General features: G+C 38.9%; 1 protein-coding gene across 1 annotated transcript in view; it reads right to left on the reverse strand.

The window, feature by feature from the left end:
- CACNB4 (calcium voltage-gated channel auxiliary subunit beta 4) overlaps nucleotides 1-21,406 on the reverse strand; it is a 509,529-nt gene extending 488,123 nt beyond the window's left edge. Inside the window, exons 1-2 of the mRNA XM_044073655.1 lie at nucleotides 21,380-21,406; nucleotides 20,701-20,820 (exon numbers count right to left, since the gene is read on the reverse strand). Of these exons, the coding sequence (XP_043929590.1) occupies nucleotides 20,701-20,820; nucleotides 21,380-21,406 (147 nt within the window). The remainder of the gene's footprint in view (nucleotides 1-20,700; nucleotides 20,821-21,379) is intronic.
- Between the last annotated feature and the right edge of the window lie 517 nt (nucleotides 21,407-21,923).

Here is a 21,923-nt window from a genome sequence, read left to right on the forward strand (position 1 = left end):
TCATGGGCCTTGTCCAGATTTTTGATGTTTCAAGGTTGAGAGGTATGCAACTGAGTCATGACAAAGGATAAATTACTATCCCTGGGAAAACAATGCAAAGGAGGATATTCCAGGATGATACTTTGCAACCACTACTTTTTTATCTTGCTGTTAACCCATTGCGCTGTTTACTTAACAGACTAGGCTATGGTTATAGCTTGGCCTCCAGAAACCAGCCTTGCCCAGTGACATCTTATCAACTTTTTATAGATGATTTAAAATTGTACAGCTCATTAGATAAGCACCTGAAAGCAAAACTACAAATATTTACATCTATTTCAGATGATATCAAAATGACATTTGACCTTGATGAATGTGTAACAACATTTATAGCAGGAAAACTGAAGCACAAAGAAAATATTAACCTGAGAGAAGACTGTGATATAAAAGAATAAGACGGAGGATATAATTACTTGGTAATAAACAAAGGGTCAGCAACAGAGCATGAACATATGAGAACAACATTTAGTAAAGAATATTTTAAATGACTTAAGATACTATTGAAAACTGCTTTGACATCTAAGAATAAAGTTAAGACTATAAAAGAGCTTGTTCTTCTTGCTCTAACTTACAGCTTTGATGTGATTGTCTGGCCCAAAAAGCATTGGGTCAGTTGGACAAGAATATAAAAAAATGCTTTATGCCTATCAAATGATATATAAAAAAACAGTGCATGACAAGACTGTATATTCTGTAGTCTAGGAGAGGTATGGACCTCCTAGAAACTGATTATATGCACAGGTCTGCTGTCAGGGGATTGCATACATATCCAGAGTTCTAAATCATGACAAAAGCAAGTCTAAGGTGGCAGCTTTGCTCAGATTAGCAAAAGCATTTCAGAAAGGAGCAGGAATTGAAATTAAACCAGAAGTTGACAAAAGTAGGCTGCAAGAGAAAGTAACAAAAAAAAGAAATAAAAAAGAAAAATATAAAAAACATGATCAGAAGAAAGTGAAAGAAAACTTAAAAGCCCACAACTATAGTGGAAAGTACAGAGAAAGAATAGTTGCGTAAAATCTTACCATAACCATAGATGTCCTTCTTTTCTATATGCTGCAGTATGCATAACATAAGGGAGCCTGCCTCTGGCTGACTCGTATGTCCGTCCAGTAACCAAAAGCCTTAATGCTACTGTGAGGTACATGCTACACTGCACCACGCAATGCTTACATCGTCCATAAAGAGATGTCGGGTACAATGGACATCAGTGCACACCTACCTCAGAAATGTATGCTGCCTAGCACCAGCCTGCGATTCTGGTTGGGAAACATATAAAAAGGAAACTAGACAAGCATCAGGGGAAGGCAGGGTGGGGAAGCAATACTGTAGCATATAGAAGAGAAGGACATCTATGGTTATGGCAAAATTTTTACACAACTATTCTATGTCCTTCTATTCATATGCTGCAGTATTTTCATATCATAAAGGAGAATGCCAAAGCTCAAGCTTGGGACAGGTTGGGAGGAGGATTAGCTGATGCTTTTTCAGTAAATCCATGCAGGATTGCTCTTGTGAATCCAGCTCTGGACTTAGAGATGGTGTCAAGCTTGTAGTGTTTAGTGAAAGTATGGATAATGGACCATGTAGCTGCCTGCAGTATGGAGCTAATGCCCAATCCTTTAAAGAATGCCCCCAATGAATAAACTGCTCTAGTAGAATGGGCCTTCACAGGAGAAGCAAGGGTCTTACCATTTGACAAGTAACAAAAGAAAATGGCTTTAGAAATCCAGTTGAAACTAGCTTGCTTGGAACCTGACTTACCCAGAACTCTTGGGTGGTAAGAGACAAACAGGAAGTCAGATTTGCGAATAAGCTTGGTTTTGTCAAGGTAGTATCTGAGCTGCCTGTGCACATCCAAGTAGTGCAATATTCACTCACTGGGATACTGAGGTGAAGGGAAAAAAGTAGGAAGGTTAATGGACTGATTTAGAGATAACTCATTAACCATTTTGGGCATGAAGGAAGGGTTAGTGGAAAGGGAAACCCTATCTCTATGAAATACAATGAAGGGATGATTGGACATCAGGGCCTGTAACTCTGAAACCCCTCTAACAAAGGTAATGGCCACTAACAAGACAGTCTTCCAGGTGCAAGCTGCAGGGAAGAGGAGCTTGCTAGTTCAAAAGGTCCCAGTGTAAGCTTCTCCAACACAAAATTGATATCCCAAGGAGGAGGTATTGGTTTCCTTGGTGGTCTAATGTGAAGGACGCCTATAAGGAACAGTTTTACCTCTAACCTAGAGGCCAAAGGTGGAGATATAGGCAGACAAGCAGAGACTAGTGAAAGGTGAGCCTTCACTGAAGAACAAGACAACCCAGTCCTCATCAATTCACACACATATAGGACAAAACCACCAGGACATCAACTGACAGTGGTTGTAGGTCCTTTTTATGATACCAGATGGAAAACCTTTTCCATTTGGAAATGTAGAATTTCCTAGTTGCAGGTTTACTGGCCTCCTGCAGAACTTGTAGCACATCCTCAGAAAAAAAGTGTCTGTAAGGGATTAAAAAACTATCACCCAAAATGTCAGATTCAGAGCTGACAGTTGTAGTTGTACTAGGGTCACAAAATTTTGGAAGTTGTCTGTTCATGGGGGAGACAAATAGATCTATTTTAGGCATACCCCAATGATAGATTAGGTCCAGAAACACATCCCCGAGAAACATCCATTCATGGGATTGGATCATAGACCTCCTTAAAGAGTCTGCCACTGTATTCAGGGCTGAGGGGAGATAAATCACCTCTAGGGAGATTTGGCTGTGTAAGGCTAATTCCCAAGCAAGCTGGGCTAGTCTGCATAGAATGTAAGACTATGTACTCCCCTGCTTGTTAATGTACCAAAGAACTGACGTGTTGTCTGCGAACCATCTCAGTACTCCTGGAACAAGGCTGTTTTTGAAGATCTGTAGTGTCAAAACCAGTGCCCTCAGCTCCTTTACATTGATGTGTTCTTGGGCTTGCTTGGGAGACCAAATATCTCTGACCCTCCAGGCTTGGAGAGTTGCACCCCAACCTGTGTCTGAAGCAGCTGTGAATAACTGTAGGGTAGGAAGGGGTAGTTGTAGTAGTAGGCCATGGTTTCTGTTTACCTGGTGAATCCACCATTGTAGTTCCCTTTTTAAGCAAGGCAGGAGAGGAATCAGAAACTCTAACAGATGTAAGTGTTGCATCCATACAGTTCTAAGATACCATTACAACTTCCTCATGTGTAGTCTTGCTAAGAGTATCATGGGGATAGTGGATGCCATGTACCCCAAGAGATGAAGGAAGTCCCTGGCTGTCAAGGACTGGAGAGGAAGAATGCTCTGGAAATAGGAAGTCAGGAACCAAACTTTTTTCTTTGGAAGAGAGGCTAGCATTTTATCTGTTTTTATTCTGCATCCCAGGAAAATGTGATCCTGTGAATGGATGAGGGAAGACGTCTGGAAGTTTGCAGTGAACCCTAAACTCTGTAGAAGGGCAACAGTGAAGGAAAGGTGTTCCTGAAGATGTTCTGGGGACTGCAATGACTGTTTTGAGAAAAAGGCGTCTAGGTAAGGAAATTCTGAATTCCCTGCATTCTGCAAAATGCTATAACAGGGGCCAAGCACTTTGTGAAAACCCTTGGTGCCGTAGAGAGACCAAAGGGCAAAGCACAAAACTGAAAATGTGATGAAGCTACAGAAAAACGTAAAATTTTCCTGAACATTGGGTGGATGGGAGTGTGAAGATAGTCTTCTTTTATATCCAGGGACACCATGGACTCCTGTGGCAGAATAAGAGAGAGAGAAGGGAAGGTAGAGTCAACATACAGAAAGAAGGGACTTTAAAAAAGGTGTTTAAATGGGAAAGGTCCAGGGTGGGTCTCCAAGGGTCATCCTTCCTGGGGACCAGGAACATCCTGGAGTAAAATCCCTTTCCTTGCAGAGAAATGGGAACCTCTTTGATAGTTCCCTGAGAGATCAGGTCTGTGATGACCTGAGAAAAGAAGCTCATCTGATCTTTGGGGGGGGGGGGGTGGAATCCCTCTGAATGAGGGGGATTTTTCCCAAACCATGAAATACCCTGTTTTGATTATGGAGAGGACCCAAGAGTCCTGAGTAATCAGTTTCCAAGCAGCAAGAGATAGGCTGACATGATGAGAGAATGGAGTGGATGGCCCTGGTGGCTGCTAGTCACAGACTACTTGGCTTGGGTTGGGAATGGAGGTATAGCAGAAGGAGAAGGGGAGTCCATCTGCAAGAGGTCATAATACCTCTTCAGGATGTCGGAAACATGGGAGCAGTCCCACTTAAATTTTTTTTTTCATTTTAAGAATGGTCTATCCAAATGAGATGTCCTCCCCAGGGGAATCTGTAACATTAGATTCCTCCTCTGGGGAGGCATACCCTAAGGGAGAAGCAAACTAGGTAGAGTAGGCTAATGACTCCTCTCCAGAGGAATCCTCCTCCTCTTAGGAAATGTCCACAGTTGTCCTGTTGAACGATGTGGAAGGAGAGAAGGGCTGCAGAGGAAATGAAGAAGGAGAGGGTTGGCGAAGTGCCATAAAGGCATTAAAGAGGCTTTCAGAAAAAGCTTCCCAATCAGGGGGCTGCTGAGGGGTAGCAGGAGACATGTTTAATTTTAGCCTTCTTCTTCTTTATAGGGGCTTCCATACGATGAAATGCGGAAGGATCAAATGTCAGCCTACATTCCATGATATTGGAAAGCACATCCTCATGCACCATAATCATCATGCACCATAATTTGTGTGATGCCACGAGGACCCTCAGATATAACAAGCCTGGATTCCCCATTATCACCCTGATTGGATGCCTGCCCTTCCCATGCGGACGTGCAAGCGGACTCCTTAGGGGCCTCCACTGTGGTACTCGCCAAAGGTGCATCCACCACCACCTTAAAGAGTCTGCCACTGTATTCTTGGCTGAGGAGAGATAAACTGCCTCTAGGGAGATTTGGCTTTGTAAGGCTAATTCCCAAGTGAGTAGGGCTAGTCTGCATAGAATGTAAGACCTTGTTCCTCCCTGCTTGTTTATGTAACAAAGAGCTGTCATGTTGTCTGCGAACCACCTCAGTGCTCCTGGAACAAGGTTGTTTTTGAAGATTTGTAGTGCCAAAATCAGTGCCCTCAGCTGCTTTACATTGATGTGTTTCTGGGATTGCTTGGGAGACCAAACATCTCTGACCCTCCAGGCTTAGGAAATGTCCACAGTTGTCCTTTTGAATGATGTGGAAGGAGAGAAGGGGCTGCAGAGGAAATAAAGATGGAGAGGGATTGTGACGTGCCATAAAGGCATTAAAGAGGCTTTCAGAAAAAGCTTCCCAATTAGGAGACTGCTGAGGGGTAGCAGGAGAAAAAAAAGTATTTTTTTAACGGGGAAGCCCCTTTGCACCCCCCACCCATGTGTAGAGCAAGCCCACCATACCAGTTGAACTCATATGTAACAACTTAAAAAAAATCACCAAACCTCAGAGAAAAGGAAATACTTTTGGAGAAGGCAGTCTTGGACTTGGTATGTGCAAGTCCATGCTCTAAGTCATACAGTCTCACTATTCAGGGACTCGCGCTAATGAGTCTCTGAATATCAAATGGTTACCATGAGAACCACTGCAGACTTGCCATTTACAAATATTTAAGTTTCTGCAGTGGCACACAAATCATATCATTTGCCACAAAACCATGTTCAGCAGTACAAATAAACTGTCTACTTACACAATATACTGCATTACAAACAAAATGACAGTTGGTTCTGGATGAGGCAGAAAAGGATTTCATATCCAGTTCACTTTCTTAGTATCCAGAAACAAACACATAAATAAATAAAGAGGAAGAAGTTGAATTTAGAATCATAATTTATTTCAGTGGTAAATCAACTAAGTGAAGAAACTTAATGAGGGGGAGTTAAAATGGAAAACGAAACTGACTGGAGTACAGTTCGGGGGGGGGGGGGAGATATGAAAGCAAGAAGAGTTTAGCCTCATATCTCAGCTGAGACATGAACAATATAAAATTAGATACAGTAGGTAGTGAAAACAAAGGAATGAATGGCATGGAGATTAGAATAGCAGGTTAAAAGACTGCAAAGTTAAATACACGAGGTATAATTACTAAAAAAAGAGGATGAGATTGAAGATGAGAGAAGAAACCGGTGATGGAAATACAAAATAATACATGGAGGTGACAGTCGTTAAGCAAAAAAAAATGTAATGGAAGTTTTTATGAGAACTGTCACTGAAAAAGATTAATATTATGATTCTTTAAAAATCATGACAAATTAAAAAACGAATATGTATTTTTTTCTCAAAGGAAGACAATTCAGGGGAATATTAAAGATTCTAAGAATTACAGAAAAGTATTAAAGAAATGTTGGTACATATAAAAACAGGGAGGTTTTAGCAGGGAAAGGTAAATAAGGCAACGTGAAAACAAGAAAAGGAAAAGCAGTAAGTGAATATTATAACAGAAATATGAAAAAAGCACTTTAAATGAATTAATGTATATGAAAAGGATCCAGCATTAATGTCATATAATGGTAGAGGATAGGGCAGAGACTATTTTGTCACTTCTATTTAAACAAATGTTGTCAGGCAATGAGAAAAAAAGCCTTACTGCTGAGTTAGAGAAAGAGAGAAAGAAAGTTAGAAAGCTGAATTCACTTATCAGTAATGATAAAATAGTACAGATTTTCCGGAAACAAAGATGATCTGGCACAGTTTTATTTCAATAACCAGTGTGGTAATTGCTCTACAAATACTGGTACATTACCTGTGCCACAGGTTAAGATTTCCCCTTTTACCTCTAGATGTGCCAGGGTACTTTTGTATCCACTGTGAACAACACTAGTAGGGAACTGATTGTGGTGACTTGTGAGAAACTTTCCTTGGCAAAACACAACTCTCTCAGAAAGGCCCAGTCCTCATTCCACCATAGTAAACAATCTCTTCTTAGCAATTACATAAATTACTGTTCTGATTACACAAGCTTGCTAGGGATAATATTTTGAAGATGTATGTTCTTATTTTAAATTACAAAGATAAGGAGAAAAAGCAAAACTGGTATCTCAATATGGCACTGAGATGACAATCATAGTTCCTAGTGCTAAAATCAAATTGGTAATAAAATAATATAAGCAGCCATTGAAACAATAACACTATATTTAAGATAGAAAAATTCACAGATCAACAGTTTTTCACCTTCACCACCGCGTCATCTGCTATTTGATCCACACTACAAAAGTAGAACCCATCCATTATTGCATTAAATTTAAGTTATAAGATGCAGATAGAAGAAACACAGCATATAAAAAGAAAATTTTAACTGTCATAAATTCCTATCAGAAATACAATCTACTTCAAAGGCAAGTTAAAATATGAACTTCTCTTAAACAGAACAAGAATGCTGCATACCCTTGTTATTGTGACTGCTGATTACTAAATAAAAAGAATATTTTTAAAAGCTTCAGATGATTAATTAAAAACTTTTCAGTCTAAAACATCCTTACATAATTTTTCAGATATACACTTAGAATGCTGATACATTTTCCAAACTAATATTTTTATTGTTTTAAGAACAGCTACTATGGAATTTGCTGCCTGCTGAATGAGTAATAAATGTCATATTTTACCTGATATCATATTAACATGCTTGATTTATAATTTCTTCACCTTGTTCTAAGTACTGAGATGAAGTGTGAGAACAGGAGAAAGCTCTAAAGCATCTCCCTGCCCCCAATTCCAAAAGACTTGCACTCAGTGTATTTTGGAATCTGGTCCCCATAGTAAGCCTGTTAATAGACAGGCTGTACACCGAAGTAAGCCCTTCACACTGAAAGCAGGTCTTTTAGAATCAGGAAACAACCATACGCTCCGCAAGGATGGCATGCAGGGTCAAGCCAACAATGTAAACCACCAACGACCAGCACAAAACGATAGTGAACACGCAGTAATGAAGAAATAATGATTATTTATTTATAATTCCTTCAAATCCAGACCGGTTTCGGCTATTCAGCCTTTATCAATGAATACAATAAAGTTTTTTTGAATGAAATGAAGCAGCCTGCATTTATACTAGTCTCTGATTACCTGGAAGCAATATTACAGCACCACCCAGTGGCTGGAGTAACAAAGTGCATGTTCCATTCTTGATTAAAGCATATTACCAGTGACATAAAAATGCCAGAGGTGTAGATATTAAGTCATATTTTAAAGATAAAAATCAAAGCTCTGGAAGTAAGCCATAATATGACATACATATTACAAGGTAATAGACCAATACCATAGTCACTATTTGTGAATGCATATCATAGTGTAAAAAAACAGAAAATATATACCACTAGTATATATATATTTTGAAGGGTGATAACCACAAGTTCAAAAGAACTCAATAATAATGAACCAAGTACTGATCATATAATATATTACAAAATAAGGCAAAAAGAGTATAGTGGCCTCATTCTCAGCTATATTATAGATTATAATAAATTGAAATAATATGCTTGTAGATAATACAAGTTCAACATTGTAATTGTACAATACTCAATGTTGAACGCCAACATACCAGATACGAATACCAAACCATACATATACATATTCGTATCCTGAACAATTTTTTATCATGCTTTATAGAGTATAATATGAGCGTTGGTAGGCCTAACCACCATTGAATGGTTCATACTAATTCTTGATTTATATGAATGTTTGTTGTTGTAACCATGATTATGAAATCCTCCAGTGTTCAGTGAAACTCACAGATGGTCATTCAGACCTGGGGGGAATAAGCATCCAAGGTTGGTTATCCAATATTGTTCCTTGTGGTTTAAAATGGTGTGCCAACCCTGTTGGTTGTTCCTATCTCCCTGAATTTTGTCAATGATCATGAACATAAACTGGGCATTGGGATGTTGTATCGTGTGTCTGTATAAGGCATTTGTTTCTTTTTTGTTCCTCATGTCACTACGATGTTCTGTCATCCTTATTCTAAGAGACCTAGAGGTTTGACCAACATAAAAAGCTTTACATTGGCAGGTAGCTAAGTAAATAACCCATGTACTGCTGCAATTACCAAACACCCTGGTTTTAAATACCCGATTGGTGTTGGCACTGGTGAATTCTTTTAGTGTACTAACTTGTAAACAGGAGCAGCAGTGACCACATGGAAAAGTAGCAATTAGTTTATCACCACTGATAGTGGTCTGATGATATATCACACCTCCCCCTTCTCTGTTTTTGTAATGTGAAAATAGCCCTCCCAAATTCTTGCCTCTTCTGTATGACATTTGACATTGAGGGCCTAGTATTGACCTTAAAGTGTCATTAGCCAAAAGAATTTTCCAGTTGCAATTAAGTATATCCCTGACAATAGGTTGGTTCCTGCCATATGTGGTGACAAATCTCAAGATAGAATCCTGATGAGCATATTCAGATTTTTTGTATTGTAACAATGTTCTCCTGTCTATGGTTTTGCTCCATGAACTAGCTTGATATATATCTATGTCTCTATATCCTCTGTCCTGAAATCTATGGTATAAATCAAGTCTGGCATGTTCAAATTCATCATGAAATGAACAAATGCGTCTGATACGCATAAATTGAGACTTAGGGATGTTGCAGATGGTGTGGTTCGGGTGCATAATGGAGGCGTGTAACAAGGTATTGTATTGAGGGTATTTTCTAAATGTTTTGGTACTTAGAGTATCATCTGCGTTACGGTAAACAGTAACATCCAAAAAATCTATGGTACTCCTGTTACATGTAACTGTAAACTCAATACCCCAAATGTTACCATTCAGGTACTCCATAAATTCCTTTAGATATGCTTCATCCGTCTTCCACACCATCCAGCAATCATCCAAATATAAATGCCAGATATCGATTTCCACCATGTAAATATTGTGTGATTTGTCATATATCATACATTCTTCAAAATAGGCCATGAATAAGTCAGCATAAATGGGTGCAAAGGCTCCATTGCTGTCCTTGTAGCTGCCAAAACATTCTCCCTGGAAATAAAAAACAATTTTTTTTTATACATGTTCCGCCATGCAGACAAGTAAGGTGTTGAAGCCCGGAGGATATAAGTTTGTTCTCTCAAGCCAGTATTGCACGGATTGTAATCCTGCCCAGTGTGGAATACTTGTGTATAAAGATTTAACATCCAACGTGCACATTAACCAGTCTGGTTCTAGCTGTGTATCCTCCAAAATTTGTAAAAAGTGTGTGGTGTCCTGTAGTGGGCCTAACTGATGTTAAAAGGGGTTTGAGATACTGTGTTAGAAATGCTGATAGTGGTTCCATCAAGGACCCTATCCCTGATACAATGGGTCTACCTGGGGGTTTTGAAATGGACTTATGTATTTTTGGGAGAAGATACAAGATTTGTTTCTGTGGGTCTTTTACAGTAAGATGTTTAACAGTGTTTTTTGTTATGATACCCTCATCCTCAGCTAGTTTCAGAAAAAGAGTCTATTTCTTTTTTAAAAACCCCAGTCGGGTCAATGTACATTTGCATATAACATCCAGTATCAGCTAACTGTCTTTTCCCCTCATCAAGGTATTCCCCAATGTTCATAACCACCACGGCACCACCCTTGTCTGCAGGTAGAATGGCAATGTCGCGATTATGCTTTAATTCCTCCAAGGCTGCCTTTTCCATGGGTGACATATTCTGGCCCAGAATGTATGATTCATTATGATGAAAATGTAAATCCCTGAGAACAGACTGTTGGAAAATAGAGACATGTTTGTTCATGGTTATGAACATTGGGGAATACCTTGATGAGGGGAAAAGACAGTTAGCTGATACTAGATGTTATATGCAAATGTACATTGACCCGACTGGGGTTTTTAAAAAAGAAATAGACTCTTTTCTGAAACTAGCTGAGGATGAGGGTATCATAACAAAAAACACTGTTAAACATCTTACTGTAAAAGACCCACAGAAACAAATATTGTATCTTCTCCCAAAAATACATAAGTCCATTTCAAAACCCTCAGGTAGACCCATTGTATCAGGGATAGGGTCCTTGACGGAACCACTATCAGCATTTCTAACACAGTATCTCAAACCCCTTTTAACATCAGTTAGGGCCCGACTACAGGACACCACGCACTTTTTACAAATTTTAGAGGATACACAGCTAGAACCAGACTGGTTAATGTGCACATTGGATGTTAAATCTTTATACACAAGTATTCCACACTGGGCGGGATTACAATCCCTGCAATACTGGCTTGAGAGAACAAACTTATATCCTCCGGGCTTCAACACCTTACTTGTCTGCATGGCAGAACATGTATTAAACAAAAAATGTCTTTTATTTCCATGGAGAATGCTTTTGGCAGCTACAAGGGACAGCAATGGGAGCTTCCTTTGCACCCATTTATGCTGACTTATTCATGGCCTATTTTGAAGAATGTATGATATATGACAAATCACACAATATTTACATGGTGGAAATCGATATCTGGCGACGATATTTGGATGATTGCTGGATGGTGTGGAAGACGGATGAAGCATATCTAAAGGAATTTATGGAGTACCTGAATGGTAACATTTGGGGTATTGAGTTTACGGTTACATGTAACAGGAGTACCATAGATTTTTTGGATGTTACTGTTTACCGTAATGCAGATGATACTCTAAGTACCAAAACATTTAGAAAATACCCTCAATACAATACCTTGTTACATGCCTCCAGTATGCACCCGAACCACACCATCCGCAACATCCCTAAGTCTCAATTTATGCGTATCAGACGCATTTGTTCATCTCATGATGAATTTGAACATGCCAGACTTGATTTATACCATAGATTTCAGGACAGAGGATATAGAGACATAGATATATATCAAGCTAGTTCATGGAGCAAAACCATAGACAGGAGAACACTGTTGCAATACAAAAAATCAGAGCATGCTCATCAGGATTCTATCTTGAGATTTGTCACCACATATGGCAGGAACCAACCTATTGTCAGGGATATACTTAATTGCAACTGGAAAATTCTTTTGGATAATGACACTTTAAGGTCAATACTAGGCCCTCAATGTCAAATGTCATACAGAAGAGGCAAGAATTTGGGAGGGCTATTTTCACATTACAAAAACAGAGAAGGGGGAGGTGCGATATATCATCAGACCACTATCAGTAGTGATAAACTAATTGGTACTTTTCCATGTGGTCACTGCTGCTCCTGTTTACAAGTTAGTACACTAAAAGAATTCACCAGTGCCAACACTAATCGGGTATTTAAAACCAGGGTGTTTGGTAATTGCAGCAGTACATGGGTTATTTACTTAGCTACCTGCCAATGTAAAGCTTTTTATGTTGGTCAAACCTCTAGGTCTCTTACAATAAGGATGACAGAACATTGTAGTGACATGAGGAACAAAAAAGAAACAAATGCTTTATACAGACACACGATACAACATCCCAATGCCCAGTTTATGTTCATGATCATTGACAAAATTCAGGCAGATAGGAACAACCAACAGGGTTGGCACACCATTTTAAACCACAAGGAACAATATTGGATAACCAGCCTTGGATGTTTATTCCCTCCAGGTCTGAATGACCATCTGTGAGTTTCACTGAACACTGGAGGATTTCATAATCATGGTTACAACAACAAACATTCATATAGATCAAGAATTAGTACAAACCATTCAATGGTGGTTAGGCCTACCAATGCTCATATTATACTCTATAAAGCATGATAAAAAATTGTTCAGGATACGAATATGTATATGTATGGTTTGGTATTCGTATCTGGTATGTTGGTGTTCAACATTGAGTATTGTACAATTACAATGTTGAACTTGTATTATCTACAAGCATATTATTTCAATTTATTATAATCTATAATATAGCTGAGAATGAGGCCACTATACTCTTTTTGCCTTATTTTGTAATATATTATATGATCAGTACTTGGTTCATTATTATTCAGTTCTTTTGAACTTGTGGTTATCACCCTTCAAAATATATATATACTAGTGGTATATATTTTCTGTTTTTTTACACTATGATATGCATTCACAAATAGTGACTATGGTATTGGTCTATTACCTTGTAATATGTATGTCATATTATGGCTTACTTCCAGAGCTTTGATTTTTATCTTTAAAATATGACAATATCTACACCTCTGGCATTTTTATGTCACTGGTAATATGCTTTAATCAAGAATGGAACATGCACTTTGTTACTCCAGCCACGGGGTGGTGCTGTAATATTGCTTCCAGGTAATCAGAGACTAGTATAAATGCAGGCTGCTTCATTTCATTCAAAAAAACTTTATTGTATTCATTGATAAAGGCTGAACAGCCGAAACCGGTCTGGATTTGAAGGAATTATAAATAAATAATTATTATTTCTTCATTACTGCGTGTTCACTATCGTTTTTTGCTGGTCGTTGGTGGTTTACACTTTTAGAATCAGGCACAGCTCTCAACACTGTATCTCCAAAATGAGGAACACTGCTTCTCATAATGTAGAACAAATAGGAAAAATATGGAACACCTACTTACGGCTTACTAACATCTTCAACTAGGACGGTCACAGGATGGTTAAAATATGCTTCATTAAACTTAGAAAATGTTATTTTGTTAAATTAATATGATTTTGCACTGTTTACCATGGATATCAGTTATAAAAGTTCCTAACAGTATATGTATGAAAGAGCCCTTCAATGTGGAACTTTGAGAAACATTGACTTGTTAAGATCTAAAATGAGGATTGTTCTTTGTAATGATGTACACTTAAGAAGTATGTAATCAGGGCAAATTTACACTGAGAGCAACTCTTTTGGAATCTGGCCCCTAGTATTTGATGTGCACGCTCCTCATAGCATGCATACTGCACTGCTTTAATGAAGTGATAGATTCATTGGGCTAAAAACCCAGCTTAAATTTTTGCATAGTTTGAGTGGAGCTGTGCCTTGCTGCAGGCCTGAGTTATACTTGATGACTCAGCAAAGCCTAATCCCATTGCCACCAGGGAAGTGACTAATTTTATTTTCTGTGCACTTTCAAAAACATAATGCTCCCTTTTGCTGCGATGCATAGAAAAGTCTGCATTTTTTGCTTATGACTTTAATGTTAATAAAGTATGGAAGAATGCAAAGTTCCTATAATCACGGCTGCACAGGTAAAAAACACACTCTCCAAAGCCAAGAACACAGCATCCATGGGACCTGACAATATCCCAGGCTGCGTTCTACACGAACTACAGAATGAACTGGTACCCTACCTAAGTACCATGTTCAGTCATAGCCTCACCTCAGGCTTTGTACCCACTGAATGGTGCACCGCGACGGTTATCCCACTCCACAAAGGGGGAGCCATGATGGACCCCGGGAATAGGGTTGCCAGGTGTCCGGTTTTTGACCGGACTGTCCGGTTATCCGACAAATTGTCCGGTTAGAAATTTCAATCAAAACCGGACTTTTGGTTTTAAATTTCGTCATCACATGCGTGGCTATCAGCCTATCGAATTGAGCTCACAAGCAGAAGGAAGCCAGCACAAAGGTAGTGTATGTTTCAATCTTTATTTCAGCGTTTGGGACAGGGCACCTGCACTTTGGGGACAGGATGGCATTTGTCAGAAGGATGTTCAGGCTCTCCAATTTTGAGAAGAGATGCTCTAAAGAATGGATCAGAATCCCAGTGAGATATGGCAATTGGCAGATCATCGGGGAACTGGGTGATGGTGCTTTAAAGTGTACAAGGTAAGGCACCCCTCTCAGGCTTGGGCACGGATCATGCTGTGAATTATGTCTGGAAAATCGTGTTAAAGTAAGGGTTTCCTAAAGTCCAGGCGTGAAGGACAGTATTGACTGGGGAGCTGAACATTTGGGTTGTGGATGTGGGGATTTAAACAGCGTGGTCAGTGCTTGTGTTTGATGCCTAGTGTTTTTTTTTATGCTGTGGGTGGGGTACATTGCTGTTTGTAAAATACCGGTAGTTTCTTGGGTAGGGTGTCTCTGTCCAGTGTTTGAACTTAGAGAATGCACTTGATGCTGTATCTGGTGGATTTGTAGTTGGAACATTGGAGGATGATAGTATTTAAATGAGATGGATGGTTAGTTGAGGATAAATTACAGTATGTTGCAGCAGATTCATGCGGAGAAGGCTTATTTATTATCAGTATACATGCTGTTACCAGTCAAGAACATGTCTGGCACTTGTTACAGCATTACAGTCTTCTCTTACACAGAGTGTGTGTGATTACTGTTCTGGAAAAAAATATATCTGTGATGGAATTAATAATCCAAAGTATTTTCATGATCTTTAAGCCAGGTTATTGTTTGATGGCGTTAAACATTTCAGAACCAAAACAGAAACATGCCTGTTATTTACAACTTGCAATTTTTGCAAACTCTGAAAATAGTCAAATAAAAAGGCATTTGAGTTTCAGTTTCTGACAGAATGACACATTCTGATATTTGTATTTACTTGGTTTTGAATTTAAGTACTTATAGAATTTAAAATAATGCTACACATAAGCAGTGCTTCGTGGGATCTCTGGGCCAGGTTATATCACGATCTTCAAGTGAGACAGCCAACAAACCTTACCAATAAGATGGGTCATATCTCAGTCTCAGATGGTGTATTTTGAAGTTTAACAGCCTGTAAGTTCTGCTATAGTTTTGGCCCATTAGAGGTAGATAACTTCCTGTGCAAGACAGTTCATTTTCAGACTTTTAAAAGTAAAAGTTTTAGCTGTTCTTCTGCCTGTAATGTGATGTGAATACTATGAAAAGAACCAGAATTGTGTATTTGTTTCTTGAATGAATTTATGTATATAAGTGTGCCATTTATATATTATTTAGCTTTTTTTTTTACTGTTTTTTTGTCATAAGGACTTTGATTTGATGTAGCCTGTAGTTGAAGAGGTCAGAAAAAATAGAACAGCATAGGTAAGGTGATAAAGTTTGAGGCCTGCAGTGAGTTATGGTGTGGTAAATGTGGTTGATGGCTGACCATGTTAGAAGCATCAGCCAGATCAACAGTTAGTTACTATTCTTGTCTGGTGTCATTTGTCAGTGTTTGGAGTTCATCATTTGTTAATGGCCATACATATGTCATTGTATTTGCCTACATGAGACACATGCTGGTGCCTAGATAGTGTTTTGTATTTTGGAGATATTCACATGTCTGAAAGTAGACTAATTTTTCAAAATATTGACATGAATTGGAAGCAGGTCTGTAGTCTGTGTAGTCTGCTGTTGTGCTTGGATAGATCCTTTTGGGAAGGGATGGATTATTTTTATTTTATTTTAATTTGTATTTTACATTTGTTCATTATATACACTAAGTAACATGTATTACTGTCTGCAAATGTGTATCGTGGTTTGTGGTATAAAATTTGAATTAAATGTTTTAAATTAAATCCAAATATCTGTAATCACTGTAGAAATAAAGAAGAAGATTATGCACACTGAGAGTTTTTGTTCCCATCAGCTGATGTCACAAAATGGGTGGAGCATGTATGAGAGGGGTGGGAATGGAGCTGGCAACCCTACCCGGGAACTACCGCCCCATTAGCCTGACAAGCCTGGTCTGCAAGGCCATGGAATGTATCATCGTAGAACTCATAAACAAAGACACTGGTAATCTCCAAACTCTGGACCCTACACCGTTTGGATTTGTAAAAGGCAGATCATGTCTCCTAAACCTGATTGACTTCTTTGAAGCAGTCACTAAAGCCATAGATGAGGGTAAAATGGTTCACACAGCTTATCTAGATCTCGCCAAGGCTTTCAACACCATCCCCCACTCTGGAATTATAGATAAGCTCACTAAACTAGGTATAAATCCCTATGTCACAAGATGGGTTGCCAATTGGCTCATGGACAGAACCCACACTGTGAAAGTAGCAGATTCCAAATCCGACTTCAGACCAGTGACAAGTGGAGTACCACAGGGTTCAGTCCTGGGTCCTCTCCTGTTTGGTATCTACTTCTCTGAAGTGCAGGCTAACACAGAAGGTCTTTGGCTAACAAAGTTTGCAGATGACTGCAAACTAGGAGCCATAACTGAAACTCCTAACGATGCAGACAAACTACAAAAGGGCCTCACTGAGACAGATACCTGGTGTCAAAGCCATGGCCTGAAACTCAATGCCAAAAAGTGTATTGTCATCCCCTTTGGTAAAAACTCTGTACCCATGAACTACCACATAGCTGGTAGACTACTTAATGCTGAAAATGTGATAAGAGACCTTAGGACACAGGTGGACAGTAGTCTCTCCTTTGATAATCACATCACCACAGTGGTCAGGAAATCCTTCTACGTGGCTCATCTCATCACAAAAGGATTCTCATCCAGGAAAAAAGAGGTCATTGTTCCCCTCTACTCATCACTCATTAGACCCATTATAGAGTACAACGCCCCTTTTGGTATGTACCTCACAAGACATCTACAACAACTGGAAAGACCACAGAAATACCTCACAAAGAGGATTACTGGCCTCAAACAGATGCCCTATGCAGACCGTCTCAAAAAACTACAGCTTTACTCCATCGCATATCGCCTACTCAGGGGCGATCTCTGCCTAACATACAAAGCTATGTCAAACCCAGAGCTGTTGGACATGCTCCACTTAAAGAAATCCCAATCCCTCCGAGCTACACGCTCTAGGGACCTAAACCTTGTCACCACAATAAACAGAACATGCTGGAGGGATAGATTCATGTCTCAGAGACTTCCCAATCTATGTCAAACACAGTTCCTCATTAGCACTCTTCAAGAAAAATCTTGATGATTGGATGGGAAATGGGAAATTCACCCCAGGGATCACTTCTGTGGCTCTGCTCAACAGGGGCACAGGAAAATAATTTTCTTGGGTGGCGAAAGCCAGGTTACATTTTTTGGCTAGGCTTATATAGGCCCTAGGTCCAATAGCCTAGCACCTACCTATGAACCTATGAACCTATGAACCTATGGGTTTGAACCCATTTCTAGGTAATCACAAAAAATAACCACGGACCATCCGGAGCGAAACAGAACCGATTTATTAAAAGTACATCCAAGTGAGCATCGAATAAAAACACTACGAGCACAACTAAGCGCTTACACCTTCCTTAGGCATCATCAGAGTCGTAATCTAAAAACAAATTACACCTTTTACTCAAAGCCAACCCTCCACGTAACTTCCTGTCATTAAAATGTTTAAGCTGAACAGTCAAAATACATAATAACCATTCATGAACATTCCCCCTTTGACATTAATTAAAAAAACACAATTTAAGAACGGTTTTTAACTTATTAAATATTCAAATCTACACAATCAAAAGTATAAGCAAAAATATAAACAAAAAAAATTAATAAACACCCCCTAATCTTCACATTATATAAAAAATCAGTAGGAAATGCAATGAAAAATACGATAAAAATACAGTAAATATTGTAAAATAATTCCACTTAGTTTTGATGATTACCACTATTTTAATTTATAACTCAGTTAACAAATGTAAATAAATAAATAAATAAAATAAATAAATAGTGTGAGACAAAGGACTAAATTCAGGGACAGCAGTGAGCTGTGAAGATACAGTTGTGTTTGTGCTCTTATATACTTAGAAAGGGTTCCGTTATATACTTAAAATGTTGTCGGAACAGGTGTTCATTTTAATGCTTCTGCCTAATGCTATTAAGTCTTACATTCGAATGTCTGTCATTATTTAGTAACTGCAGTTCTCAATGATTTGACAGAAAAAAACACAAACTTAATGTGGAACAGATCAAAACAGAGAAACACACACACACACACACACACACACACACACACACACACACACACACACACACACACACACACACACACACACACATCCATATACATACACACACACACACACACACACACACACACACACACACACACACACACACACACACACACACACACACACACACACACAACCGCATATAGGTGACAATTAGCTACACTGACAGTAGCATAGCTAGGGTGGGAATAACACAGATCTGAAATTAAAATTAAACAAATTTGTTGATCTCTGTAAACTGGGTGCAACTGCCAACATAACCTAAGATACCCATACCCTTCAAAACAAATTAACATGAATCAGTACCTGCTTCAGAGCAAAAGGAGCTTAAACTAAATGCCAAGAAATGCAGTGTCACCCCTTTCAGGAAACAGCAAATTACTTCACCCTACCGCATCAATAATACTCCGCTATCAAGTGAGTCAGTGATTGGAGACCTGGGCACCTGGGTTAATAGCTTCATTTCCATTGATTACTATGTGACAACTGTAGTTAAGAAATTCTTCTATATCTCGCACCTAACTGCCAACAGCATCTCTTCTAAAACCAAGGAGTCACTGTACCCTGGTCAAACCCATTATACAATATAATGCATCCTTTATATTGTGTCTTTCTATACAGATCAAAAACCTTGAAAAACTGCAGAGATTCCTAACAAAGATGATCTCTGGCCTTAAACATCTTAGATATCAGGAGAGACGGAAATCCTTCCATGCACTCAATGTCATATAAGCTCCTGAGGGGTGATCTGTGTCTCGTTTACCATGCCCTCAGCAATCCTTTCCTTGACCTCAATTTTCTCAATAAGTCAAATGCAGCCAACAATAGAAAACGAGATCTTCTCAAACTACATCAAGAGTTAAATAAAACTAAATGGAGGGAAAGGTCCATCACACAGTACCTACCTCTGATCTGAAATAGGCTCACCCTACAGGTCAGGCAATACAATTTCCTGTCATCTTTCAAAAATAACAACAACTGGATGGGTACCCTTAAATTTACTTTAGGACTTACAGGCCTTGCCCTCCATTCAAAGGGTGGTAGAGTCTGAGGGTGGTTATTAGAAAAGTGATTATGGTTTCTGGTCAAATTGCCTTGTATATTGAAATATGCACAGTCTCCCTCTCTCTCTTACACACACACACACACAGACACACACACACGCACACACACACACACACACATGTACACACACACACACACACACACACACACACACACACACACACACACACACACACACACACACACACACACACACACACACACATACACACATGCGCGCTTTCTCTCTCCAAGACAATTATGCAAAGGTGTGCAGTCAAGGGAAGACTCCAGCTTGCAAGAGGTAATCCTCCTATAGTGCCTTTCAATGTAACTGGTGTCAAGTATTGTGGCATTTCAACTTGAAGTTTCCCTGACCTTTACAGTTAAACAATATTGAACTGTCATTTGAATTGTATACGCCTCATTGTCTGTAACTTAAAAATATATTGATGAATTGTTTCCAAATATTTCCTGTGTAACAGGTATTGAAGGAGAGATCTGACAGTTCTCGTTCTGATCTACAAAATACTGGTTTATTGCTTTAAATTCAAATGAAAATCCCCTTCAGTTATAAATTTGGGTAAGCCTCAAGGTAAAGCCACACTCTCTCTCTCTGCTATGGACAAGAAATTTAAACATGTATAAACAAAAATAGAGAACACAAAGTTTAAAATCAGAACTGCAACTGTACAGTATCCCAGCATTGCAAAAGTCATAACGGATATAAATAAATATAGGTAATACTTCTAGGTTAAAAGCATGTAAATAAAAGTCTTCTGTTTAAAGTCTGATATAGTTTTACATTTGGAAAAGGAAATTTGCAGTAAGCATGCTATGAACGTACTTTGGCTCTTTCCAGTTGCACAGCTGCTTGTTGCTCTCTCTCTTGGCGGATTGCTTCCCTGTCCTCTTCCAGAGATACATCAGAGTCTGAAGGTCTACTTGTGTATGAATCTGCTGAGCCCTGAAAGGCAAAGTGTTAAATAAAAGAGAATTCCATTAGTACAATGCAAGCAAAATCATCCATGATAAATAATGTTGTGAATAATGAGAAAAACGTACACTCCAGCTGTCCTACAGACACTAAACTGCCTGGTAATCTACTCCCTCACAAACCAGAATTCTCATTTCAACTAATCACAAAAAAAAAACCTTCAAATTAAAACTCCACGGATTACCTGCAATAGCTAATCTCTGTCTCCAACTTTCCTAAAATGATTATGTAACATAATTGCTTGTCCATTATCAATAATTATTAATACAAGTCTGATTGAAGATAAATGTCCTACCACATGAAAATATGCCATTAAATAAGCTCTCCTCAAGGGTGATGATAATCAAAAGGGAGAGAATTCTGGATCAGTCTTTATTCTAATTCTACTCTGTAAATTTTCAGAAGCAGCCATTCATACCATGCTCAGGGATTTTTTAACCATCCATAACAAAATCACCAAGCTACAATACAGCTTCCTCCCAAGTCATAGTACTACCCAAATAGCAATGTAAGAAAGAACCAACCTTACAGCAACACAGCAAGACACATGCGACATACTCAAGTTTTCTAAAGGCTGCAGAGTCATTAGCCACAACATTCTTATACACTTTTGATGAGATATTGGTTATTCATAAGTTTATACTAGGCTAACGAACACCAGGATCTTTACAAGCCTAGCTGTGCAAGCCAACCCAGTTTTGTCCCAGAGTTCCTTGTCTGCCTATATGGTGGGGTATTTTAGTCAGAGGTAGCTGAGGGTTATGTGGGGTTATATTAATTGGGGGATTGATTGATTTACTTACTAAACAGTGTTTGGTCTCATAGAGGGGTTTCCAGTGGGAGTGGGTGTGCGTCAGGGTTCAGCTCTGAGCCCACTGCTGTTCATATATGGTGATGGACCACACTGGGCAAACAGATCTGAGGGACAGATCAATAAAGGTGTTGTATGCAGATGATGTGGAATTACAGGCATACCTCTGTGCAAGAACTTCAACAAAGGGTAGGGGAATGGAATGCAAGACTGAAGGCATATGGGATGAAACTGAATACAAATAAGACAGTACCGTTTTAAT

This window comes from Protopterus annectens, chromosome 6.part0 (assembly GCF_019279795.1).
Source record: "Protopterus annectens isolate FY-2018-M chromosome 6.part0, PAN1.0, whole genome shotgun sequence".
NCBI lineage: Eukaryota > Metazoa > Chordata > Ceratodontiformes > Protopteridae > Protopterus > Protopterus annectens.